General features: G+C 43.4%; 1 protein-coding gene across 1 annotated transcript in view; it reads left to right on the top strand.

The window, feature by feature from the left end:
* Positions 1–27,683, top strand: part of LOC124605705 — a 310,921-nt gene that overhangs the window by 211,395 nt on the left and 71,843 nt on the right. The window contains exons 5-6 of the mRNA XM_047137569.1: positions 13,314–13,610; positions 20,032–20,159. Of these exons, the coding sequence (XP_046993525.1) occupies positions 13,314–13,610; positions 20,032–20,159 (425 nt within the window). The remainder of the gene's footprint in view (positions 1–13,313; positions 13,611–20,031; positions 20,160–27,683) is intronic.

Raw genomic sequence — 27,683 nt, 5'->3', positions numbered from 1 at the left:
AGTTGTATGTCATGATCCTAGTTAAGTCTGAAGGTCATCTTGACTTTTAGTGCAGAAATTGTTTCACATTTGATGACTGGTTATTGTAAATTGTTAATTTTGTTGCCTGGTTGTGTATATTATCACAAAGGTTGATTTTTTTGTTTTACTAGCCTTTTCCGAGCAGATTCGCTTGCGTACGCTTTTTACACATATACTGAACATATCCCTTCCTTCCTCTCTCTGTAGCCACCTCTTCCTTTCTCTGTCTGACGACCTCATGCTCCCAACCCTATCCGCCATTTCCTCCTCCCCACTTCTCTGTCTCTCTGTCTGCTCCTCCACTCTCCCTGTCCAGTTCTTCCTCCCCTAAGTCTATAACTGCTCTATAAATCTCAATCGACCTCCAGCCATGCTCATCAGATCATGTAGCCCATGCATTAGTTCAATAAAGTAAGACAATACTACTCCACTATGCCTGTCATGTACAGTAACAAATACGTCAGGGTCCAGAAAACCGTATATTGTCCCTGCACCTTGGTTGTCCTGCAAAGCGGGTTGATTTGGGAGATCGATACTGTTCCCAGACAACATGCCTGTCATCCAGGGCAGCATATACGCCAGAGGTGGCAAAAAAGAATTTGTCATTATCGCCACTACCACTGGAGCTTGGAGATCATAAACCACACAATGCTGATACTCTTGAGGCTTGCCCATTCTGTACCAAAATCGGTTGAAATCCACTCAGAGTTTAGGGAGGAGATTCACGATATACACAGAGACATATACACTTTGCTTTATACATATAACAGATTTAATAGAAGACTTTTTGTATTGAATTTGTGGAGCCCTACTTAAAGCCCTACTTAAGAAGCCTAATAAGTATGCAACACACCTAACACACAGGTAACGCTGGTACGATATTAACTGATCAAAGCTACTGAGAAAACTACCGTAGCCTACGCTTACTTACATCGGCTTGTTGCAGGATTCTCGAACATATTCTCAGTTCGAATATAATTAATTTCCTTGAGACAGAGAAGTTTCTGGTCATGCAGCAGCACGGCATTAGAAAGCATCGCTCCTGCGAAACGCAACTCGCCCTTTTTTCACATGCTATCTTGGGACCCATGGATGAAGGGTATCAGACGGATGCCATATTCCTTGACTTCCGGAAAACGTTTGACTCGGTGCCCCACTGCCGACTCCTAACTAAGGTACGAGGATATGGGATTGGTTCCCAAGTATGTGAGTGGCTCGAAGACTTCTTAAGTAATAGAACCCAGTACCTTGTCCTCGACGGTGAGTATTCATCGGAGGTGAGGGTATCATCTGGAGTGCCCCAGGGAAGTGTGATAAGTCCGCTGTTGTTTTCTATATACATAAATGATCTTTTGGATAGGGTGGATATCAATGTGCGGCTGTTTGCTGTTTGCTGATGAAGGTGTCGTCGTTGAGTGACTGTAGGAGGATACAAGATGACTTGGACAGGATTTGTGATTGGTGTAAAGAATGGCAGCTAACTCTAAATATGGATAAATGTAAATCAATGCAGATGAATAGGAAAAAGAATCCCGTAATGTTTGAATACTCCATTAGTAGTGTAGCGCTTGACACAGTCACGTCGATAAAATATTTGGACGTAACATTGCAGAGCGATATGAAGTGGGACAAGCATGTAATGGCAGTTGTGGGGAAGGCGGATAGTCGTCTTCGGTTCATTGGTAGAATTTTGGAAAGATGTGGTTCATCTGTAAAGGAGACCGCTTATAAAACAATAATACGACCTATTCTTGAATACTGCTCGAGCGTTTGGGGTCCCTATCAGGTCGGATTGAAGGAGGATATAGAAGCAATTCAGAGGCGGGCTGCTAGATTTGTTACTGGTAGGTTTGATCATCACGCGAGTGTTACAGAAATGCTTCAGGAACTCGGGTGGGAGTCTCTGGAGGAAAGTAGGTGTTCTTTTCGTGAATCACTACTGAGGAAATTTAGAGAACCAGCATTTGAGGCTGACTGCAGTACAATTTTACTGCCGCCGACTTATATTTCGCGGAAAGACCTCAAAGATAAGATAAGAGAGATTAGGGCTCGTACAGAGGCATATAGGCAGTCATTTTTCCGTCGTTCTGTTTGGGAGTGGAACAGGGAGAGAAGATGCTAATTGTGGTACGAGGAACCCTCCGCCACGCACCGTATGGTGGATTGCGGAGTATGTATGTAGATGAAAATGTAGAAGAATCTCCTTGAGCTACAGAAATACACTGATGAAAAAAATCGCTGCACCAAAAAATAATTAATGTAGAGTAATGACATTTCTGGATAACATCTCTAACTGATTAACGTTGCAAGGTCTCAGGTTAATTTAAACATGAGATAATCCATTGCGAATGTGAAATGCTTGTACACTAACAGACGGTGTACTCGCCAGAATTTCGAACGCAAGCATGCCTGATCGAGCTGGGCAAGGCAACATGTCGACACTCTGTAGAGCATGATGGCTCACAACAGCAGTTTGCAGCCCAGCGTTATCCTGTTGGGAGACACCCCCTGTAATGCTGTTCATGAACGGCAGCATAATAGGTCTAATCACCAGGTTGACGCTCTAATTTGCAATCAGTCTGCGTGGGATAACCACGAGAGCGCTCTTACTGTCATACTAAATCATACCCCAGGCCATAACTTCAGTTGTAGGTCCAGTGTGTCTAACACACAGACAGGTTGGTTGCAGGACCCCAACTGGTCTCATTCTAATCAACACACGTCCTTCACTAGCACTGAGGCAAAACTGGCTGTCATCAGAAAACACAACAGACCTCCACCCTGCCCTCCAATGAGTTCTCACTTGACACCACTGAAGTCGCAAATGTTTGTGGTTTGGAGTCAGTGGAATGCACACTACAGGACATCTGACTAGAATCGGTTCTTGAAGAAACTGATTTGTACCAGTTCTTTGTGTCACTGCGGTGCCAACTGCGAATCAAACTGCTGCTGCAGCTGCAGTAGGGTGCGGCAGAGCCATACACTGTACACGACGGTCTTCAGTCTCGTTAGTGTCACGTAGCCGTCCAGAGCCTGGCCTTCTTACGATTGCACATTCCCGTGATTAACGCTCGCAGCAATTATGTACAGTGACTACTTTCTTGCGATGTCTTTCTGCAATATCGGAAAAAGGACATCCAGCTGCTCGTAGACCTATTACGTGATAATAGGGTCTTTGTCACCTTAAAGGCATTCTTGACTAACATCAACTCACTACATCCAGTCATAAAGATTGATGAAACAGTTAATACCATTAAGCAACATATTGCTTCTTTCCGAGTAGAAACAGTCATTACGTGTTAAAAGAATATGTAAAGTATACCTCGCAGAGGTAGTAGGTATAAGTAAAATGTTCATTTTATTCAAAGAGGCTTACTCAACAGTTAAGGCCTCTTATGAAACATACACACACATATTTAATACGAACTTCAATATTTCCTTTGGATATAAGCGCACCCGTAACGAATATACAGCCAACATGAAATGCCTGGAAGTGGAAAAAAAAGTGCACCAAAGTAGCAGAAGTAAAAGATATTGAAAAAAATTGAAGAATTTGAAAACTTTACACGATTATCACAAATTGCAAGCCAACACATTTTGTGAGAGGAAGAAAAAGCTAAGGAGGAAAGTCGAAAGACCATGGAAAAGGAAGGCATGTGTATGAAGTTTGGAAAGAATCTGCCTCTGCCTAACATTACAACTAACGTTGCGTAGTGTAAACGGCAATTGTCTATGTGTGCTTTCAACATACACTGTTTATCAAGTGCAAAGAGTACATTTTTCCCGTACCTCGAATGTGTTGAGAAAACCGGTAATGATGACGTCTGCTCAATGATTCATACGTTTTGTTAGAATTACCTTGGCATTGCTGTGAAATATCTGGACATATTTTGTGATTCACGATCTGGTCAGAATGAGAATTACGCTTATTCGATTTTTGCACAGTTTAGTTACAGAAGAGAAAAGGTTTGACACTGTGAAAGGAACTTTTCGAATAAGAGGACATTTTTATTTGGAATGCGATAAAAACATGGGACTTGTAAACAAGGAAGCTCCCAAAGATTGGACCGAGGTGTTCATGTCAGCTCGGTCAAAAGCTTCACCATTTGGGGTTGTTGTAGCTACATTTGAAACTTTTCGCCAATCAACAGCATTTCTGAAGCCCTTGTACACGTGAAGTATCCTTTTACTACACGTCCACTTAAGGAACTCCTCGTAGACAGAACCCACCCAGGGCTTGTAAAAAGGCTCAGAATTACTTACAATGGAGCAAGGGAGAGTACTGCTCTGAAATCGGCTCATCCAGCTGAAGGATCCAATGGCCTAGAGTTTGATCTGCCTGAGTTGTCTTAGACCGCTAAGACTCTAAGATAATCTCCAAATCTGGTTAATTTTTTTACTATGATATAGTTTCGAATTATAAAATCTTTTACTTTATATTTTTAGACTAAGCCATTCTCTCATGAGAAATACCTGGATCTGTAGATTTTGGAAGATTTCTGTGGGACAGAAACACTAGAATATTATGGCAGTTTTCCTGCTGCTTGAAGTTTTCACAATCAAAATAGCCCATCTTGAACTGATTTTTAAAGCCGGCCAGAGTGGCCGTGCGGTTCTAAGCGCTACAGTCTGGAGCCGAGAGACCGTTACGGTCGCAGGCTCGAATCCTGCCTCGGGTATTGATGTGTGTGATGTCCTTAGGTTAGGTTAGGTTTAATTAGTTCTAAGTTCTAGGCGACTGATGACCTCAGAAGTTAAGTCGCATAGTGCTCAGAGCCATTTGAACCATTTTTTTTTAAATATAGTTTGATTCTTACTTCAAGTACTGAAGGAATAAGCAATGCTTGTGCTACCATGAAGCCATGAACTGAGGAACTTCTTTCAATGAATAAGTTACCCTTACTCAAATTTTTATGTAGCAACGGAAGTTTGGATAAATATGATATAATATGGTTATATTTTTACAGAATATTTCTCAAGGTTTCTAATTGTGTATATCGTTACATAACTATAAGATCATAAGATCAAGAAAAGATATAAATAGGAATATTAATGTTCTGCAAAATTTATAAAATTGAACTTAGCTTATTCTTATCCTGGGCCTTTTTCATTATGAAATATTTTCATAAAATTTTTCATCCCCTATTTCATTCCCTTGAAATTTGGATTTCCAAAAAAAGGTTGAAACACATTTTTTTCATTTCTGAATGAGAAATCAAATACCAGTTTCGTAGTCCTAGCTTCGAAATTGCCTTAACAACGACATATTTTTAGAAAACCTGTCAATCCCTATTTCACCCTTTAGGGTTAGACTGTCGAAAAATCCCTTTTTAAACGGTGCCTATAGTATAAGATCAACACCCTCTCCAAATTTCGAGTTTCTATCCTTAGCGGTTTTGGTTGGGCGATGATGAGTCAGTAGATAGTAATCTGTATACATTAATACGTTATAGTTACTAATAACAGTAGCTGCAATCTGAGATACTATAACTAATGTTTACTAAATATTTAGAATTTCGTTTTTTCGAGTCATTGCGTTGTATTACAACAGTCTTAATTTCATTTCATGTTACTTGCAACAAAAATGAACCACATTCGAAGATACCAGTCTCTATGATGCACATTTTCGAATCTACTTAGTTTCGCTTGAAATTTAGCAACTGATCGGTGAGAGTTGAGCAGGCTCGTGAGTTGTCACCACTGGAATACAAAGAATAAAATGTTTCTCCTCTCACTGCTATTAACACCGCAGTGGCTGCGCTGCATACCACTCTGCTTCTGAGGTAAGCGGCAAACTTGACCTAGCTCACAGTCGAATTCACGAACGTTAATGAAAATTAATAACATCTTAGAATGTTACTGTCTCTGTAAGTGGTTTTGTTTGTTACTGAGGAAGAAAAACACACTCTTCAGGAGCTCTTAATGTTAGTTGACGTTTCTAGGCTCTGCCATTAGTTGCTAGATGCATATTAGTTCAGAATGCGGCTGAGAACCGCGGGCCGCACGAAAACTTGATTCGGGCTGCATGCGGCCCGCAGGGCTCCGTTTTACGACCACTATTTTGGAGAATCGTACCTGCGAACAAGGAATTTGTTCATGTGACGGCCCCAAAGAGCTCGACTGTATAGGTCCACCCGTGGGACGTATAAGGCTTTCGATGTTGGAAGAACTTTGTGAGTAGACTTTCAGACGTAGTTCTGTTGAACGATTATGATGCCAGTCTCCGCTTGAGAAGTAGTACAATCAACCTGCAGTCACTAGTACATAATCGATTCTCTTCGCAAAGGCTTACCAATATACTGTAATATGGGTGACACAAATGACAATATATAGAGGATCACCTGTGCCAGCCTGAAATCCTACTGTTTTATACTGGCTTCTCTGCCATGTATATTACGCGAGGAAACTTCGTTTTATGAGTGTGGTGTAAAAAAGAAGTCATGTTTTAAGCATTTCCTTACAGATTAACTTTATTATAATTATTTTCTATAGTAATAATGAGTTGCTTATTACTTTCCGTTAATAAAATACGCGTATGTGAAACAGTAAACTAATAAAAAAAAAGGCGTGAATGTAAAACGTAAAATAAAAACTAAAAACATGAAACAAATATGAGTTAAATAAATAATTAGAATAGTAATGAAGTTTGAAATATTAATTAGGTATTATGAAAATATTCCAATAGCACATACGCGTACAGCTTGTTTTCCAAAACTGGTATTTCAAAAACCAGCTTTATTACACAGGGATGAATGTGACTTGGAAGCTTCTTTAATTTATGTTGTAACAAAAGTTTCCCATTTTCAAAATAAATTAATGGTGGTGGGTATTTTGAAAAATTTCGATATTACAAAAGTTGATCATAGCAGTTTTAAAGAACATATCAACTTTTATATAAAAACATTTTTTTCTATATCGTTTTTTCGGAGATACCCCCTCTAAACCTACAATGCCAAATTACCTTTCGGAGTGTGTTTTACCCCTTAAGAGTGAAATTGGGTACAAAAAAAAAATGCGTGTTGCACTACTTTGTCCCTTCTGCACACTCGTCAAGTTTCATCAAAATCGTTATTAACATTTGTAAATTTTCCCTTGTTAGTGAAAACCGCCCCTCCATATGCTTAATTGTTCTGTGTACATTCCAAGTGGCCTGTCTTCGTTGCTATCCCCTGAACGCAATAACTATTTTCAACGTAACTAACATAGTTTTTGAAATGTTCTTTGTGACCATGAATGAGCTTTCATATCCCATCCACAACCAGTGTCCCGCCTATTTGTCAACTCATGTCGTAACAGAGCCCACGTGTTCCTCATTGGAGCTGCAGCGTCGTCTGACCAACCACTTGTTTATCTCAGGAAAAAGGTGAAAGTCGCTTTTTACCAAATACGTAACGTATGTAGTTGGGCAGTCACTTCCTATTTCGCCCCTTGAAGTTGTTAAGTTAATGCCACACATCTGATCGAACGTTGTTGCGTATCAGAACGACACCTGTCAACCGCATGCCTCGTCCTTTGATTTGAATGGATCTTCGTAACTTTCGCATTGTGTCATAGCACACAGCTTCATTGATCGTTGCCACTGGCGGCATAAAGTCAACAATAAAAGTATCTTTTTTGTCTAAAAAGGCTGTTGTTATAAGCGTTTTACTACTGAATGTTTGCACGAACTATTTCGCCTTGTTTGGGGAGTCAGTGAGTGTCCACTATTGTGGATGAGATTTTTACTTTTCTCTTAAAATACCCGTGTTTCTACGCCTGTCACAGTTTTGTTGAATAAATTCTCATCTTCGTGTTTGTAAAGCACTGGGATGGATATGGGTGCAACAGCTTTCAAATCTTCGTTCGACAAGGTTTTCCTTTAAAAGAGCCTTCTCTGTCTCTGTACTATTCGAGCTTGTAATGTGTCTGTAAATATTTAATGAACTAGTCGGCAACGGGTCGTTAAATCTTAATTTTCCTTTTATTTCCTCTTAATGCAACGGAAATATCAACGCCGACCCCATTTGCCCGAAGCATTTGGTTGCCAGTCATCATTCTGGGTGCTGACCTAGCAAAAAGTTTATGTATAAAACAGCCTCTGTCCAAATGCCGTGGAATGATATCTTGAACATTTCCTATAAGTCGCTAGTGTTTTCATAAATTGTAAATCTACGGCCGTCTTGAACAACTTGTTTTACTCGCCGTACAAAGTTTTCACACGCTTCTGACATAGCCCGACCAATAGGCGGAACTGTAGAGGAACGTGGTAACTGGATACCCGATTACGATTGATGTTTCAATCGCCATGGTAATTATGTTGGAAGTAGACAGTACAGCGCTGCAGAAGAAAGAGGTAACTGGGTACCCCTTTAGGACAGATGTCGCAATCGCCATGGTGATTATGTTGGAAACATACAATACAGCACACAAACTCTTTGTGACGTTCAAATTTGTTTCCCTTTCTGAGCGCAATGTATGTCGAAAACATACAAAATGAAAGAGAATTAGAAAGAACAGGTCGTTAAAAAAATATTATGCGGAACATTTTCATGATGGAGAACGAACTGAACAAAAAGCGTGACATGTGGAAAAGAGTCACTAGTATCTATGTAGAGGTGAAAAGATAAAAATTTAGGTAGTCAGAAAATAGATTATTAATAATACGTTTGCACGACCTTGATAAACACTGTTTCAGATAGATATGCTATCAGTAAGCATTTGTGTTGTCATATCCCATTGACTCCAGATGCTGCTGTAATGATCTTACCTACAAGACTCTTGTACCTGTGCAGTTTGCTTTTGACACTACTCGTGTGCTGACATTAAAAATTCCGCACACCTGCCAGTGGTCACTTTCACTGACTTTTATCGGACGAATACAAACGTAAGACATTCAGACAAGAGTCAATTCTAATGATCACAACAAACAAAACTGCAAGAAAAAACCATATTGTTAGACAGACCACCTGAAGATGCTTTAAAATAAAGCGAAACGCGTCTGGTCTTAATAAGACTTTTATTACAGTTGCTAAAGACGGGAATTATCATTTACAACTAGTATACTAAATCCTGTGAACGCAGTTTCGATGAAGACACGATTCTGTTGTTAGGAAAATGAATTCACATCTCTGCTATCAAAAATTAATAATAGATACTCGGATCCCCACCCGTGTGAACTATTGGAAATGACGTGACGTGTCGATGAGCGTCACTCCCATCACGGTCAGGCGAAGTGAGATGTAGCACAATTTCGATAAACTCAACCCGGTGGCTTTTCTTTTTCTCTTTATTGTTGTTTCATCCCTCTCGCAGTGAATGAGTTTAAAATACATAAAAAGAAACAATATAACTGAAAAGAAGAGACAGTTACATATGCTTTCAGAATTATTAAAACATAATTTTCTTGTGTAGGAGGATAAAAGTGAATAATTTTATACAAAATAGCAGTAAAAGATTAGAAACATGAAAATGTGGCACAGAAAGGAGAAAGCCTTAAAAACAAATAATGCACATTCCATGAAATTGAGAAATTTGAGGTAAAATTAAATTATGGTTACTCTGTACGTAGGACATGAATATGGTGCAGTTTTTAAAGCCAGCACTTCTATACTTTCTTTTCATAAATGTAAAAATATTAAACATTAAACATTGTGACATTCAAAGAAAAACTTTGCGTAATATAGCAGGTAAAGGAATCAATCATGTGATTAATACAAACTTAAAGAACATCACTGCATATCCACTTTATAAAGTGTAATGAATTTATAATATATTTACAGGTTTGATAGTTCAACGAAGTTAGAACTAACTGGAGGAATCATCAACTCTGAGTTCTATGAATGAGGTTAGATGCCCTGTAGATAGGATGAGGGAGTAAACATTGCTGATGTGTTGCAACTGAGGAGATGAAGTTAGGTGGAAAGGGTGATGATTGGAGAGAGAAATGGAATAGGGAACTGGGTGTGTGACCCAAGCCCATGGTACAAATAGGAAAGAAATAGGGGAAGTTAGAATCGAAGAGTTCTAATGTGGGGTGGATAGGAGGAAAGAGTTGGAACTGACAGAATGGATAAATATCGGGAGAGATATCACTGTCAGGAAAAGGAGTTTGTTGAAGTTTTGTTGGTAGTGTGTATGGACTGAATGTATATATACGGTTGTTAGTGTTCAATGAATTAGAGATTAGCGGGAAAATTTTGCTAGAAAATCAAGAATTTTACGTCAGTTCAATACTCTGGAGAACACATTAAGACCACAACTGACAACAATTTCCCTCACACATAAATAAACGGTGTGAAAAATTTAGTACACCTGTAACGACAACGGCATATACCGCCTGGAGGATAGTACATGTACTGATAATGGTTTGAACATTATCCGCCAATATATAGTGTAGTGGCATAGCTGCCAGGGCGCCATCTGTGTCTACCCTTTAAAAGGAAACACTCATGGCCAGGCGGCTCAATGTGATGCAAACGCGTGAAGCAAGCAGGCAACCTTGCCACGGAGCGCGGTCGGCCTTCCTGCCACCAACCGAGCGAGTTTAAAGGGAGTAAAATAGTGGCCTTCCGAGTGGTGGGATGGTGCTTTCGGAGAACTGTCACATAAGCTGGACAAGGTGCACCAGTTGTGCGACGATGCTGGTACCAGCGGTCACGTGAACATTCTCACGCCTGTAGACGAGGTACTGGGCGACCACGCGGCACAGTCGTCCCCCAGGGTAGTCGTATTGTAAGGGCGGCAATGGAACAAAGTGCAGCTACCACAGCACAGACAAGAGGGCTTGTGAGTCCAGACACGTCAACACGAACTTCTGTGAACCGATTATTAGCAGTGGGACGATGGGCACGCACATGTTTTCCGTCTTCCACTCACGCCACTGCATCGACGTGCACGGCTCGACTGGTGGCGTCAGAGGATCACTTGGAAGATGGAATGGTGCTCCGTAGTTTTCAGCGATGAGAGCAGATTCTGCCTGCATGCAAGTGATCGTCATTTGTGCGTACGACACAGACCTGGTGAGCTCTGTTCCGTAAAATGCATTCGTCTAAGACACACTGGCCACGCCCCAGCCCTTATTGCCTGGGGTGCGATAAGCTACAGCTCCCGTTCACCTTTGGTGTTTCTGGAGGGGACGCTAACCAGCGCTCGGTATGTGTAGAATGTTGTCAGACCCGTTCATTACCGTTTTCACAACACGAGGGTGATGCGTCTTTCCAACAGTATAATGCCCACCTACTCACTGCCTGCGAAACGCAACATACTCTGCAGGACTTGCAGCAACTTCCTTGGCCAGCGCGATCTGCAGACTTAACTCCAATCGAGCACGTATGGGATAAGATGGGACGAGAAGTGACTCATGTGACTCGTCAATCAACAACTCTTACAGAACTACGTGAATAGGTCGAGCAGGCTGAACCGTCACTTAGGGCGGTTCACTAGTAACAACTCAAGTACACAAAATGGTTCAAATGGCTCTGAGCACTATGGGACTTAACATCTCAGGTCATCAGTCCCCTAGAACTTAGAACTACTTAAACCTAGGACATCACGCACATCCATGCCCGAGGCAGGATTCGAACCTGCGACCGTAACGGTCGCGTGGTTCCAGACTGAGGCGCCTAGAACCGCTCGGCCACAGACGCCGGCAACTCAAGTACACATGTTATTCCGAAACGTTATCGTGGAAGTAGGGGCCAGGAGGTGCTGGTGAAATAACACACACTGCTAAAGATACCTTTTTATTTTAAAACACTTAATAATACTTTTTTTAAGTCTGGCATTTTTTATTAAAAAAACAATTTCAAAAACAATTTCAGATAGCTTGACAATTTTCATTATGAGAAGGAGATTACCACGTATGACATTAACAACTTGCCAATAATGAGATTTTAGCTGGAGACACACACACACACACACACACACACACACACAGTTAAAAAACTCTTAAAAATAGCTCTACTTAAGGGATGTTGCAAGGTTAGACGTTAACAATAAGAATATTTTAAACTAGTTATATCAATAAGGGAACAATTTAAAAAAACTTTAAGTAGCTATCTTGTACTAAGCAAAAATAATTGTCTCTCGCCAGTTACGTAACTTATATTTGTTTCAAGATAAATGTGAATAAGCTAGCACACAAACACCCACATTAAAGGCAGTTCCCAAAAAAAAAAAAAAAAAAAAAAAAAAATCCTTAGCTCGGTGAGGGAATGACAGGTGTAAACGGGCCCAAATCACAATAGGCGGAATAGTTACTGGTGGTCTACAGGGCCATAGCAGATCAGCCCCAAAACTTCCATTACAAGCCGCCACCTCCCCGAGTTACTCAAAACCAGAACATGTAGCAATGGCGTTGCCCGCACAGACTCCGAACCACAGAGACCCGCGACACCGACCCTAAATCACCCAACCGAGGTGTGAATGAAAACTGCCCGAGCAAAAAGCAATTAACACATTCCCGCGGACAGGCAAACGAAAACTGTGGTGGGACGACCCCAACAAAACCACTGGTGAAGGAACTCATACTCTTCGCTAGAACTTGAAAACCTTCTCTTATACATATACTTATATATAACTAACTCTGTTACATAAAAACAGTACTCAACTTCTTACACTCCACCCCAGCGCCGGGAACACGTTGCACTTCCAGATGCTCGTCAGAGCCAACCGCTGCCAGTGCTTTCAACGGACGATAAGAAGAGATATGGTCCTACGCGTTGATCTCCTGCACCACGGCATCTAAGCTTCATAAGCCACGTACATGCCGGTAAGGGAGACGTAGCCCCTGACAGCCAAGAGTTCGGCCAAAGCACGTGGCGAGAAGTTGACGACCCCTAACAGCAGGGCCCCGCTCGCGCCAACACCTCTCTCGGTCACGGCCCAGTACGTCCTCCTCGATCGTCACGCTACCGTACACTTGCTCCACCTACCGCCAGAGGGCGGTACCGATCTAAACAGCGCACCAAACCGAAAGCGCCACCGCAAACAATATACGCAAAGCGAAAGCACTCCGCCTGGCGCGCTTTTCGAAGAGTCGGACACAATTACGGCTCACAGGCGTGGAATAACGCGACGCTATTCGCCGTCTGCACGATTTCGGGTCGATACCTGGTACCTCAGAACGGCTTGTGCTATTGATCTGTAAATGTAATCATTTCATGTACTCCATGTGCGCTGTTGTAGCTATGAATCTTGAGTGACGTGGAAACATGTAGAAGGACGTACTTTTCTCCGACAGTGTATATTAGTTTTTAGGAATGCTTTAGTGGGTTCCCAAACCACGGACCGACACGGTGTTTCGGTTGTTGCAGGAGTGGGCCTGGGGCTGGTGGTGCCGGCGTCGTACCTGGCGTTCAACTCGTACTTCCTGGAGCGCCGCGGGCTGGCCATGGGCCTGTGCCAGGCGTGCGTGGGGCTGGGCTTCATCGGCGCGCCGCCCGTGGTGCAGGCGCTGCTCCACAGCTACGGCTTCCGCGGCGCCATGCTGGTGCTGGGCGGCATCGGGCTGCACTCGGTGGTGGGCGCCGTGCTGTACCAGCCAGTGCGCTGGCACCAGCGCAGGCCGCCGGCGCCGCGGCCCCACAGCGCCAACGGACGCCTCGCCAACGGTCAGCACTCGACACCTACCAGCAACTCTCTTTCAACTGGAGTCCCAAACTATTAGGATCTATACCGTGCAGGTGGTAGAGTGTTGCAAACTTGGTCGGAAATGGACGTTTCAGGTGTTACGTGACCCTAAAGGCACTTCAAGGAAAGGGAAAGAACTCTGAGGCGACAAGAGTCATGAAATGTGCGGTACTATTCCTTACGCAAGGTACAAAAGGGGAATGCATTGGCGGAGCTGTCATTTGTACTCAGATGATTCGGGTGAAAAGATTTCCGACGCTACAGAAATTAACACACTTTGAACGAATGGTACACTACTGGCCATTAAAATTGCTACACCAAGAAGAAATGCAGATGATAAACGGGTATTCATTGGACAAATGTATTATACTAGAACTGACATGTGAGTACATTTTCACGCAATTTGGGTGCATAGATCCTGAGAAATCAGTACCCAGAAGAACCACCTCTGGCCGTGATAACGGTCTTGATACGCCTGGGCATTGAGTCAAGCAGAGCTTGGATGGCGTGTACAGGTACAGCTGCCCATGCAGCTTCAACACGATACCACAGTTCATCAAGAGTAGTGACTGGCGTATTGTGACGAGCCGGTTGCTCGGGCACCATTGACCGGACGTTTCCAATTGGTGAGAGGTCTGGAGAATGTGCTGGCCAGGGCAGTAGTCGAACATTTTCTGTATCCAGAAAGGCCCGTACAGGATCTGCAACACGCGGTTGTGCATTATCCTGCTGAAATGTAGGATTTCGCAGGGATCGAATGAAGGGTAGAGCCACGGGTCGTAACACATCTCAAATGTAACGTCCACTGTTCAAAGTGCCGTCAATACGAACAAGAGCTGACCGAGACTTGTAACCAACGGTATCCCATACCACCACGCCGGGTGATACGCCAGTATGGCGATGACGAATATACGCTTCCAATGCGCATTCATCGCAATGTCGACAAACACGGATGCGACCATCACGATGCTGTAAACAGAACCTGGATTCATCCGAAAAAATGACGTTTTGCCATTCGTGCACCCAGGTTCGTCGTTGAGTACACCATCGCTGGCGCTCCTGTCTGTGATGCAGCGTCGAGGATAACCGCAGCCATGGTCTCCTAGCTGATAGTCCATACTATTGCAAACGTCGTCGAACTGTTCGTGCAGATGGTTGTTGTCTTGCAAACGTCCCCATCTGTTGACTCAGGGATCGAGATCCGTTACAGCCATGCGGATAAGATGCCTGTTATCTCGACTGCTAGGGTTACGAGGCTGATGGGATCCAGCACGGCGTTCCGTATTACCCTCCTGAACCCACCAATTCCATGTACTGCTAACAGTCATTGTATCTCGACCAACGCGAGCAGCAATGTCGCGATACGATAAACCGCAATCACGATAGGCTACAATCCGACCTTTATCAAAGTCGGAAACGTGATGGTACGCATTTGTCCTTCTTACACGAGGCATCATAACAGCGTTTCACCAGGCAACGCCGGTCAACTGCTGTTTGTGTATGAGAAATCGGTTGAAAACTTTCCTCATGTCACCACGTTGTAGGTGTCGCCACCGGCGCCAACCTTGTGTGAATGCTCTGAAAAGCTAATCATTTGCATACCACAGCATCTTCTTCCAGTCGGTTAAATTTCGCGTCGGTAGCACGTCATCTTCGTGGTGTAGCAATTTTAATGGCCAGTAGTGTACTTGGAGCTGGATGCGTGGGACATCCTATTTCGGAAATCGTTAGCGATTTCAATATCCCGCGATCCACGTGTGAAGAGTGTGTCGACTATTCCAAATTTCAGGCATTATCTCTCACACGGAAAACGTAGTGGCCGACGGCGTTCACTTAACGGCCGAGAACAGCGGCATTTGCGTAGAGTTATCAGTGTTAACAGACAACGGTTTTAATTTTATATACTTTGTATTTCGCCCATTATATTGTTTTCCACCCCAAATAGAAAAGTCATCTACTATTTATAGTGTCTCATTTCCTGAGCTAATTCTGCCAGTATCCCCTGATATAATTCGATTACATTTCACTAGCTTTAATTTACTTTTGTTGACATTCATCTTGTAACCTCTTTTCAAAAAAAAAAAAAAAATGCTTCAAATGGCTTTGAGTACTATGGGACTTAACAGCTGAGGTCATCAGTCCCCAAGAACATCGAACTACTTAAACCTAAGTAACCTAAGGACATCACACACATCCATGCCCGAGGCAGGATTCGAACCTGCGATCGTAGCGGTCGCGCGGTTCTAGACTGAAGGGCCTAGAACCTCTCGGCCATCTCGACCGGCCCTCTTTTCAAAATGCTACCCAATTCGTTCAGTTCTTCTTCTAAGTTCTTTGCTTTTGGTGACAGAAATTCAATGCCATCGAAAAACTGCAGTGTTTTTATTTCTGCGCTCTGAACATTAATTCCGCTTCCCAATTTCTCATTCGTTTCTTGCACTGCTTGCCTACTGTACCTCATACCCTTCTCGTTGATAGCTTCCAATTCATACCTTTCGATTCTTGTAGCTGCAGCTGCAGCTTCTAAGAGCTTTAGATAACCTTTCGCTACTCGTATTTTATCACTAGTTTCTCCAGAATGTCAAAGAGTGTATTTCAGTCGCCATTGTCAAAAGCTTTCTCTAAATCTATAAATGCTATAAACGTAGGTGTGCCTCTCTTCACGCTATCTTCTAAAAGAAGTCCTAGCGTCAGTATTGCTTTGAATGTTGCTACATTACTAAATTGGGTGTAACGCTGAAAAATGTCAGTGTAATCTTTGAAGTAGAAGTTGTAGCTCGGAAACGTTCGATTTAAACAATAAAAGATAACATTATGACCAAAACGGCATAACATATTAAAAACATTCCTCACATGAAGTACATTCTTTTATTGTTATGAATCGTTTTGGCTAGATTAGGCCATCTTCAGATTTACAAGCAAAATAATGAAAAAAAAATATCATCCAAGGCATTTAAAAATAAAATATGTAGCTATATCAGATAACATAGCAGGGTAGCTATCACTGACGCAGCTGAAAATTGTTATAATCATTGGATCAGCAGTTACATGCGATAAGTTCAGAAGAAAAGTGGCGTTACCACAGTAATGAAAGTGGCAATGTTAAGCCGTATGGGACTATATGCTTATGCTGTATTAAGCAACAACTGCCTACCGCAACCACGTTGGTGAAGTTACTATGACAAATAAGACATAATCGGCTTTGTTTCGTCGCGTGAAGTCATAAACACAAACTCATAAACGTGAAAAGGGTTAAGCATCTCAAGTTCAGAGTTGAAAACACGAATAACATTCAAGTTATTATCCGGTATTTGGTGGTTTCCGTCTTTATGCTTGCGTATTACAAAAATATGCAGTTTAATTGATATAACATATATAAGAACCCTCCAAAACGCGTCATTTTTAGTATAGTTTGTTGCATTCAAGTATTAAGTAACATGACGTCAGGGTGTAAACTTACTGGCTATAGATTTTATGTTGAATTTAGCTTTGTTTTTATGTAGTAGTTGATTTTGAAAAGGAAAGGAAACACAGTCTGTAAACCTTTTATTGAGCCCTGGACCATATTTCCTGTCGCTATACGTCGCAACCTTCCGCATTATGAAAGCACGAGCTGCGCCTGTTCATTTCTGACCATTAGGTAGTTAATGTCAAAATTCTCAATGTCGCTCCTTGTGCCATCTTCATAATTTGGATCCAACAGGTCTGGGACACCTTGTATATCAACAATCTATGAATGAATGTAAAATATGTGGTATGTTCTATTTCTTACTGGTGCGTAAATACTCCAGATCAACCGAATTAATGACATCTTGCTACTAGCATGTAGCAGCCACTAGCACCTGGACTTTACTACGCCCCGAAAAAAACCACTAGTAAGTTCCTGTATCTTTCCCCAGTACTACGGTAGCAGAATCCCGATCCCAGTCCGTGTAAACGATCCCCATAGGATAATACTTCCCCACCTATCTAAATGGCGCCCTGTTGTCAAAAGAAATGAATCGGAAGTTGAGATTTTCATCTTAGTTGTACCCAGCCACGGGAAAGTTTGAACCTGTACCGCATCTCGTTAGTTCTTCAGTGCCTTGATTGTCAAGGGGCGGTATTCGTACTCCCGTGCTAATCGCAGTGCTTTTTGACGTGAGGTGACCAGAGGTGCACGAGTATGGAGGGGGCTTCTATCCCATAGTGGTGGGGAAGGCGATGAGGTGGGGAAGTATTCATTCTAAATGGAGTGGCTGTTGAGTAGTTATTGTTGTCCACCACTGGAGTCCCAAGTCACTTGCTGCACGGTGGCCTTTCTGTCCATTACTGTAAGCGGCAGGGGTCGGTGGCGACTACTCTCGTTGTCGCCCTGATAGCATACTGTAGCGACGTTGGTTTACCGTTGTCATTGTTATTATGGTGCGTTTCTAAGGCTCTGGCACGTACGACAACGAAGCGGAATGTTGTATGTGTCGGACATCGACGATGTAACTATTATCAAATGCTTTTACCACGTATGTATTGCTCATCCTACAATCTACTGTCACGCCGATGCTAAGTACGTGCTATATTATCAATTTCTCGTTTGTTTGAAGGTAGATTACTCTGGATCTGATACACGATAAAATCCCCACGCCATAGTACCGCAGCACGCCGCTGAGGGATCCAAAACAAAATTGCGCACGCTATTCATAAAGTGGAGTACCCCGCATGGAAATATGTTTTCTGCATCTGAATGGGAATGGCAATATTGCACCATCACCCCCCTCCCCCCCCCCCCTCCCCGACACAGTATTTTTCTGACGTGGATGTTTTTAGTGTGGTCAAACAAATCTGAATGATGAAGAATGAAGTGGGGCAGAGCATTCTCCGTAAGAATCACAAGATAAGTGGAACCCTTTGTGCTCCATAACCGGCGTATCAAAATCGATGTGATAGAGAAGAAACTGAAAGTCAGCCATAGATCAGATACCAATATCATGAACGACATTTTGAACATGAGAAACGCCGTCGTGGACTGATATCTGCGACTGCTCTCACATGTTAAAAAAGCCTACCGAACCCAAGCAGCAGCGTACATTTTCCAGACTAATCCAGATTTCTTTAGTGGCATAATCATCATGGACGAGTGTTGGGTGTATCGTTACGATACCGAGGCAAAGGAGCAAAGAGATCAATGGAAACTTGTGGATTCACCAACGCTGAAACAGATGAAAAGTGAATACTCAACCACTAATGGGCAAGGTATTGGTGACTACATTTTGGGACTTCCATGCTAGTACGCTTATAGGAGCATACTAGCGACATCTCTTGATGAGACTACAGCTTTATTTATTTGTTTATTTTTGCTCCACGAGAACTCCTCAGCTGAGTCTACTCATCGTCACACACAGGCTGCCTCTTTGGGCTATCGAAGTTTTCCTCGCCAGGCCCCCCACCTCCCGTGTTCTGCTGAGATGTCACCCAGTGACTTCATCGTCTATGCTTTCCATGAAGAATTTGCAAAATGACGACGAGGTGATTCCAGAGGTGAAGCATTTCCTGCACAATTATAGATATGAGTGACGTCTGTTCCGTTAGACATGTCCGACGGAAAAGATGATACTCATATCTGTAACTGTATGGGCGCGACCTCTGTTCAATGAAAAAGTTTTCAGTGTGGAGGCACGACCAACGTCCGAACTCCTCTGGGAATCAGATAGCTGCGAGTAGTGAGTTGACGGGCGGGTGTAGATGGGAAGTTGGGAATCTGTCTCTGACCGAAAGCGTGTCCAGATAAGGCAACCGTTCTTGGAAAGCGGAGCATCTGGGTTCGAGTTTCTGATCGGCACAAATTTTCAACTCTCTCTGTTCAATTGTCACAGTGCACTGAGCGGCTAGAAGTCATTATTTCCTTATTATGTTTTTCCTATCCCGTTTCCTTTCCATTCCTTTCGCTCCAAAAGTATTCATGTTTCCTGAACAGTCAAATTGCAGACTTTTACAAGCAAGATCTTCTCTGAGTCACTCATTGGTGGTAAGAAATGTGTCAGTTGATGGCTGAATATATAGAGAGAAGGACTAACACCATCACTGAATATTTCGAGGTGATAATTAAAACTTTATAGCTACCCCTCCATTCGCAGTCATGACAGAAGAGCTCTCCAATGGGGCGGTTTTGCTAATTAATTTGCTTATGAATTTATACCAAATGCTGTGTGTTGCACTCATGTGCGTCTGAAATACTCTTTCATTACTTTGTGCATTCTCTGACAAGCTCTTTGTGCAGAAAAATAAGTGTACAGGCGAAAGTCATGCTTGCAACCTTCTCAAATAATGTATGATTGCCTGAAATACTTTAGTAGTGGGTACCTCTTATGCAGGGCAAACAATTCGCTTGGACTGCTGTACACAGAGTGACGTGTTTGGTGTGTGCAGGCGGGCCGATGCACGAGCTGAAGACGCGGCCGGCCACGGTGGAGGAGCAGCGGCTGTCGATGCACGTGGTGCCCGCCGAGGAGGACGACCTCGCCTGCGGACGCGCAGTGCCCAACGGGCGCGCCCAGGTACCTCACACTGCCAGACACGCGCTACTGTTGTAATACACGGACTAAATCAGGAGGACATACAGCTGACGATGTTGACACATGTAACGCGTAGTGGACGTAATCTGCAGGGTGATTCCGAGATGATGTTACAAACTTTCATGGATGATGGGTAAAGGTAAATTCATCAGTTTGAGGCAAGGGATCCTGGTCTGGAAACAACCAAGTAGAAGTTATAAGTGAAATCTGTCTGATGCCTCTGACAGTGGAAAACTTGTACCGGCACTGTTGTTGCTTAGACTGAAGGGGAGGCAACGTTCGGAGGTGGTAGTGAAGACCAAAACAAGAAAAGAGATCTAGTAAACATATGCTATAAAACGCATACTGCAAGAGCTATAAGCACTTGTACATCTTTGATGCTGTGAATCACATCTCTTCTACTGAAGTATCATGGTTCTTGAGGCACGCACTTTAGAACTCATATTTACTAGAGTTTTTTGTTGTTTTTTTCCGTACTACCTCTTCCAAAAGGAAACCAGAGCTTACAGTAGAAAATATGTGTTATACAGTATAAAAGATTAACAAGTTCTCTTAGCTCTTTAGATACACATTCTAGATCCCACTTTTTTTTTGTTTTGGCCCATATTACTATCCTTGAAAGTTGCCTATCCTACAAGCCAGCATAATTCTCAGACTGTGAATCGGTTCCAATTTCTTCCACATCATCATCCACTTCACTTTCATTTAAATGTGATTCGTTCAAGACTTCTTTAACCACTCTTTCAACAGACCTGTCACGCAAACGTTGTCCATTCATGTTACTTGTTCAACAGCAGCAGAAAAAATGAAAATAAAAACGGTCGACGTCATAAAAATATGTTTGGAAATTACAATGCAAAACCTCATTTCGTTTCAAATAATTAAAACCAATGTCTCAACCACCTGAAATTTTTCCTTGGTATTACCGCCGGAGCCAAAGACAGAAATGGTGATTTTCAGAAAAGGAGGCAAAACACCCAAGAATGCGGAAATCAACATCAGAGGACAAAAAATAAAAATCTCAACAGACTTTAAATACCTAGGGGTGACATTGCAACCAACAACCAAATGCTTCACAAAACATACAACAGATCGAGCATCCCAAGCAATAATAGCAATACAGGACATCAAAGGCATCCGCCTACTCAGTCTAGAAACGGCCATGGAATTATTCAAAGCAAAAATCTTGCCAATCCTGGCCTATGGGATGGAGGTTTTTTGAGACCACCCGACAGAAAAAAATCTAGAAACACTTATCTAAAAAGAGCACTAGATCTCTCAAAGACAAGATCTAGACTAGGGTACCTGTTAGCGAGGGAGACATTCCTAATTGAAGACCTCAAACTTCGATGTATGATGCCACACACCAGGGCTTCCAGAAATCAACTGAAGATCATGGAGGATAAACGAGAAAAAGTATGGCCGGAGTTCTTTGCACCGAAGCAATGATGAACCGCTCATGGACAGCACCAAACTTCGAACTGCGACATGTAGTAACTAGATTTTCTATTCACAGCTTTCATCAACCAATTTTCAAAAAAAAAAACTTACCACGACCCAACCATAGCATGTGTGTGTGAACTGTGTAACGAAGCCTGTGAACGATATCACATAGAATTGAGCAGTAAAAGAGTGAAATCTATAAATGAATATGCAAAAATGTAAAATGTAAATGTAAAATGTTAAGCAAAGTAACTGTATATGGATATTTGGCTGCAATTTTATTAAATAAAAAATTATGGACGGAGCCGGGGGGGGGGGGGGGGGCGGGAGTTGGGGGGGGGGGGGGGGCTTGGAAGGCCCGTGGAGAATAAATATCAAATAAATGAATCTTAACTAAAAAGTTCTACAATCACTCAATTGTAAATGCAGTAATGAACAAGTTCACACATCAGAACGTAGATACAACATATGAATATTGAGTCAGTGAAGGTACGAAACCCTCCCCCCTGCCCCTCCCACCCGTTGGTAATGCTAAGGTTATGCATGAACGCTGTTCTTTTAACTATTGTATGTATATCCTTAATTTACGAAAAACAAAGGTTCTGTTTTATGAGGCGGGGGTTATAATGGGTGCTAGGATTTCCAGTCGCAGGTAAAATTTTCTGGAAACTTAAATTTTCTACTTCAGTCCAGAAAATGTACATTTCCAGAACGAACTTTCAATCTACAGCAGAGTGTGCGCTCATTTGAAATTGAAACAGCGCACTGGCCGCGACTCAAACCTGGGAACTTTGTCTGTCGCGTGCAAGGGCTTTACCGACTGAGCTGTAGGAGCACGACTCGGGACCACTCTGCGCCTATACAGCTGTACTTCCGCCAGTTCCTATTCTTCTACCCTCAAAACTTCACGAAAGTTCTCCCGGTTATCTTGCGGGACTAGCACCCCTGGAAGAAAGGGCACCCGGGTTCGAGTCCAAGTCCGACACACTGTTTTTATCTGCCAGGAAGTTAAAAAAATACGAAAATTATAGCACTGGATTTAGGACAGTACCACATTTTAAGATGCGAAAATTGCAGACCGAGCTAGGTGGCACACTGGACTCGAATTCGGGAGGACGACGGTTAAAACCCGCGGCCGGCCATCCTGATTTAGGTCTTCCATGATTTCCCTAAATCGCTTCAGGCGAACGCTGGGGTGGTTCTTTTGAAAGGGCACGGCCGATTTCTTTCCCCATCTTTCTCTAATCTGAGCTTGTACGCCGTCTCTAATGACGTCGTTGTCGACGGGACGTTAAAAACTAATCTTCTCCTCCTCCTCGAACACTCTAGAGTACGAAAATTTTGAGTAGCAGTATGTTATAAAATACCAACTTCTGGGATAAAGTAAAACGTTTGTTTATAAGAGGAGAATGAGGACTTTCAAAGAAGTATGCCAATCCGAAAACAAATAATAATTACGAAGTCAAATTCTGAAGAGTATGTGGCTTACGTGACTATAAAGTAAATAAATTTTTTCATCCAAAACTAACGTTACCATCAGTACTCTTAAGAACTGTACCATGAATAAGAATGTTCAATGAAACAGAGGGCGGAAACGAGTTTAGCAATTTTAGGTATTCTTGATATATAACTTGACAACGAAAAGAGATCAGAAAACGAATATATTTTAGGAGTAGGATTATAGAATGCGGAGCTGCTGCACCTTGCTACGTTTCAAGTTACCGTAAGAAGACAGCCAAAAGTTTTCTTGAAGTAATTGATAGTTTTCACAAAAGTTTCATTCGAGCCATTGAAAACTGTTCAGTTAAAATTTTTCCGTAAATAATATACGTTTCTCTGACATTGAAAACCGTCTGTCAATATGCCTCCATAAAAGTCTTTATTTCTCTTATCTTATTTTCACTGTCATTAAGCGAAACGTATGTTGGCGACAGTAGGATCTTTACTGCAGTCAGTCTTAAACGCCAGCTCCCAAAATTTTGTCAATAGCTTTTGGCGACAAGAGTGCTGTCTTCCTTCTGGGGATTCCCATTCGAGTTCCCGAATCATCTATGTAATACTCGCTTGTTGATCAAACCTGCCGGTAACAAATCTAAGCAGGCCGCCTCCGAATTGCTTCGATGTCTTCCTTTAATCTTACCTGGTGCGGATTACAAACACTCGAGCAGTACTACAGAATCGATCGCGCTAGTATTCTAAACTCGATCTCCTTTATGGATGAGCTACTCTCTCCCAGAATTCAGCCAATTAAACTGAGGTCGACCATTCACCTTCCCTACTACTGATATTACTTACTTGTTCTCTTTGCAACGTTACACTTACATATTTAATCGGCGTGCCTGCGTCTATTTGCAGATCTATTACCAAACCACTAATACTGTATCTGAACATTACAAGTTTCTTTTTCCTACTTATCTGCAGTAACTTACACTCCTGGAAATGGAAAAAAGAACACATTGACACCGGTGTGTCAGACCCACCATACTTGCTCCGGACACTGCGAGAGGGCTGTACAAGCAATGATCACACGCATGGCACAGCGGACACACCAGGAACCGCGGTGTTGGCCGTCGAATGGCGCTAGCTGCGCAGCATTTGTGCACCGCCGCCGTCAGTGTCAGCCAGTTTGCCGTGGCATACGGAGCTCCATCGCAGTCTTTAACACTGGTAGCATGCCGCGACAGCGTGGACGTGAACCGTATGTGCAGTTGACGGACTTTGAGCGAGGGCGTATAGTGGGCATGCGGGAGGCCGGGTGGACGTACCGCCGAATTGCTCAACACGTGGGGCGTGAGTTCTCCACAGTACATCGATGTTGTCACCAGTGGTCGGCGGAAGGTGCACGTGCCCGTCGACCTGGGACCGGACCGCAGCGACGCACGGATGCACGCCAAGACCGTAGGATCCTACGCAGTGCCGTAGGGGACCGCACCGCCACTTCCCAGCAAATTAGGGACACTGTTGCTCCTGGGGTATCGGCGAGGACCATTCGCAACCGTCTCCATGAAGCTGGGCTACGGTCCCGCACACCGTTAGGCCGTCTTCCGCTCACGCCCCAACATCGTGCAGCCCGCCTCCAGTGGTGTCGCGACAGGCGTGAATGGAGGGACGAATGGAGACGTGTCGTCTTCAGCGATGAGAGTCGCTTCTGCCTTGGTGCCAATGATGGTCGTATGCGTGTTTGGCGCCGTGCAGGTGAGCGCCACAATCAGGACTGCATACGACCGAGGCACACAGGGCCAACACCCGGCATCATGGTGTGGGGAGCGATCTCCTACACTGGCCGTACACCACTGGTGATCGTCGAGGGGACACTGAATAGTGCACGGTACATCCAAACCGTCATCGAACCCATCGTTCTACCATTCCTAGACCGGCAAGGGAACTTGCTGTTCCAACAGGACAATGCACGTCCGCATGTATCCCGTGCCACCCAACGTGCTCTAGAAGGTGTAAGTCAACTACCCTGGCCAGCAAGATCTCCGGATCTGTCCCCCATTGAGCATGTTTGGGACTGGATGAAGCGTCGTCTCACGCGGTCTGCACGTCCAGCACGAACGCTGGTCCAACTGAGGCGCCAGGTGGAAATGGCATGGCAAGCCGTTCCACAGGACTACATCCAGCATCTCTACGATCGTCTCCATGGGAGAATAGCAGCCTGCATTGCTGCGAAAGGTGGATATACACTGTACTAGTGCCGACATTGTGCATGCTCTGTTGCCTGTGTCTATGTGCCTGTGGTTCTGTCAGTGTGATCATGTGATGTATCTGACCCCAGGAATGTGTCAATAAAGTTTCCCCTTCCTGGGACAATGAATTCACGGTGTTCTTATTTCAATTTCCAGGAGTGTATATTTTTCTACATCTGAAGCAAGTTGGCATTCATCAGAGCAAATGGAATATTTATCTAAGTAATTTAGTATCCTCCTGCAGCCATTCATCGACGACACCTTCCAGTACACTGCAGCTTAAACAATCGCAGATTGCAAAATTAGTCAAATGGCTCTGAGCACAATGGGACTTAACAACTGAGGTCATCAGCCCCCTAGAACTTAGAACTACTTAAACCTAACTAAACTAAGGACACCACACACATCCATGCCCGAACAGGATTCGAACATTCGACCGTAGCGGGCGCGCGGTTCCAGACTGAAGCGCCTAGAACCGCTCGGCCACTCCAGCCGGCCTCATATTGCAGCTCAAGCTATGGGTTTGTTTATGTACATACCAATCATCAGTGGTCCTATCGCACTTTCCTGGCACTGTCCTGCAGATAACCTCGTCTCTGATGAACACTCGCCGTTCAATATAACGAACTCGGTTCTCTTAAGAAATCTTCAAGCCCTTCACATATACGAGATCCTATTCTATATGCTCGGACCTTCGTTAACAGTCTGCAGTGGTGCACTGTGGGAAACGCTTTCCGCAAGTCTAGGAAGATGAGATCTGCCCTATTGCCCTTCATTCGTGGTTCTCAGGCTATCGAGCGAGAAAAGGACAAGCTGAGTTTCACACGCGTGATGCTTGCTAAATCCAGGGTGTTTTGCAAACACAAGTTCTCTGTCTCAGGGAAATTTATTTAATTCGAACTACAAATATGCTCAAGGATTCTGCAGAAAACCGAAGTTAGGGATATTTGTATGTAATTTTGCAGATCCTTTCGTTTACCCTCCTTATATAGAGAAGTCACCAGCACACTTTTCCTGTCGCTTGGGGCATTGCGATGGAGGAGAGGTTTGCGGTAGATGCAAGCTAAGTAGTAGGTCATTCCCGAGTACTAATCTATTAAAAAATTGTTCGGTATTCCGCCCGAAGCTGCCGACTCATTTGTTTTCAACTCTTTCAGTTCCTTGTCAGCGCCAGAGATATGTGTTGCATGTCGACCATATGGAAGTCTGTGTCACCGTCTAAACGATGGTACAGGGATGGATAGAATTGTGAAAACACTGCTAGAAATGCATGCTTGAACATAAACACAAATTCTAGAAAAGCCTGCAGGTATTCTTGTATTTGTCCACGAACTGCATCTGTGCAGTGGCCTCAATTCTTTGCAAGTGTCAGTTGTGGTCAGAACAGTGTTGTGTGTAGTTGGGAGTGCATTATGACGGAGCTCAGTGAATTCAAACGTGGGCAAATTGTTGGCGCTCGTACGGTGGATGCTTCTGCAATCAAAGTAACCGAAAGGCTTGGTGTTTCAAGAGGTGCCGATACATGGAAATCGGGGAAACTTCATCCGCTAAGTCACAATGCGGATGAAAGTGAATGTTGAGCGATCGTGACAGACTGTCGTTGAAGAGGATTATGACAAAAAATAAGAAGACGACAGCTGCAAAAGTCACTACAGAACTGAATATCGTACACGCCAACTCTGTCAGCACCAGAACAACACGAAGAGAGCTCCATAAGCTGGCAATTGCAGGGTGAGCCGGAATTCCAAATCCGCCCATCTGTGATGGAAATGCCCGTAGAAAGAAAACGTAGTTCCGATGCCAGGAAACCTGGACTACGGAGCAAAGGAAGAAAGTCATTTGGTCGAATGAGTATTTCTTCACACAATTCGATCTTCTGGCTTAGTTTACGTCCCAAGAGTGAAACATGGCGGGGGTTCGGTGATGATTTGGACAGCCTTATCGTAATATTCCGTAGGCTCCATGGTTACTTTACCGGGTCGCATTATCAGCAAAGGTTGTGTGACTATTTTGGCTGATCAGGTTCATCGCATCGTTAGTGTTTGCTCCCCATTAGTGATGTTGTGTCCCAAGACGACAGGATCGCTGTTCACACAGCTCGATCCGTCTCGGTTTGCTGCTGTGAGTATGAGGATGAATTTTCGTATCTCCTCTGGCCACGACAGTGACCAGTTTTCAGTATTATTGAGCATTTGTGGTCTACGTCGGAGAGTAGGGTATGTAATCACATCCACCTCCATCATCGGTACCTGAATTTGCGACTATGTTGCAGGAAGAATGGCATAAGATTCCCTTAAAAACCATGTCGGATCTGTATCTATAGTTCCCGAGACGAGTGGAATCTGTTTTGAATGCCAACGGCTTTCCTACACTG

The sequence above is a fragment of the Schistocerca americana genome, chromosome 3, assembly GCF_021461395.2.
Source record: "Schistocerca americana isolate TAMUIC-IGC-003095 chromosome 3, iqSchAmer2.1, whole genome shotgun sequence".
Lineage (NCBI taxonomy): Eukaryota > Metazoa > Arthropoda > Insecta > Orthoptera > Acrididae > Schistocerca > Schistocerca americana.
Note: the sequence above shows the minus strand (reverse complement) of the source record. Positions and strands in the feature narration are given on the sequence as shown.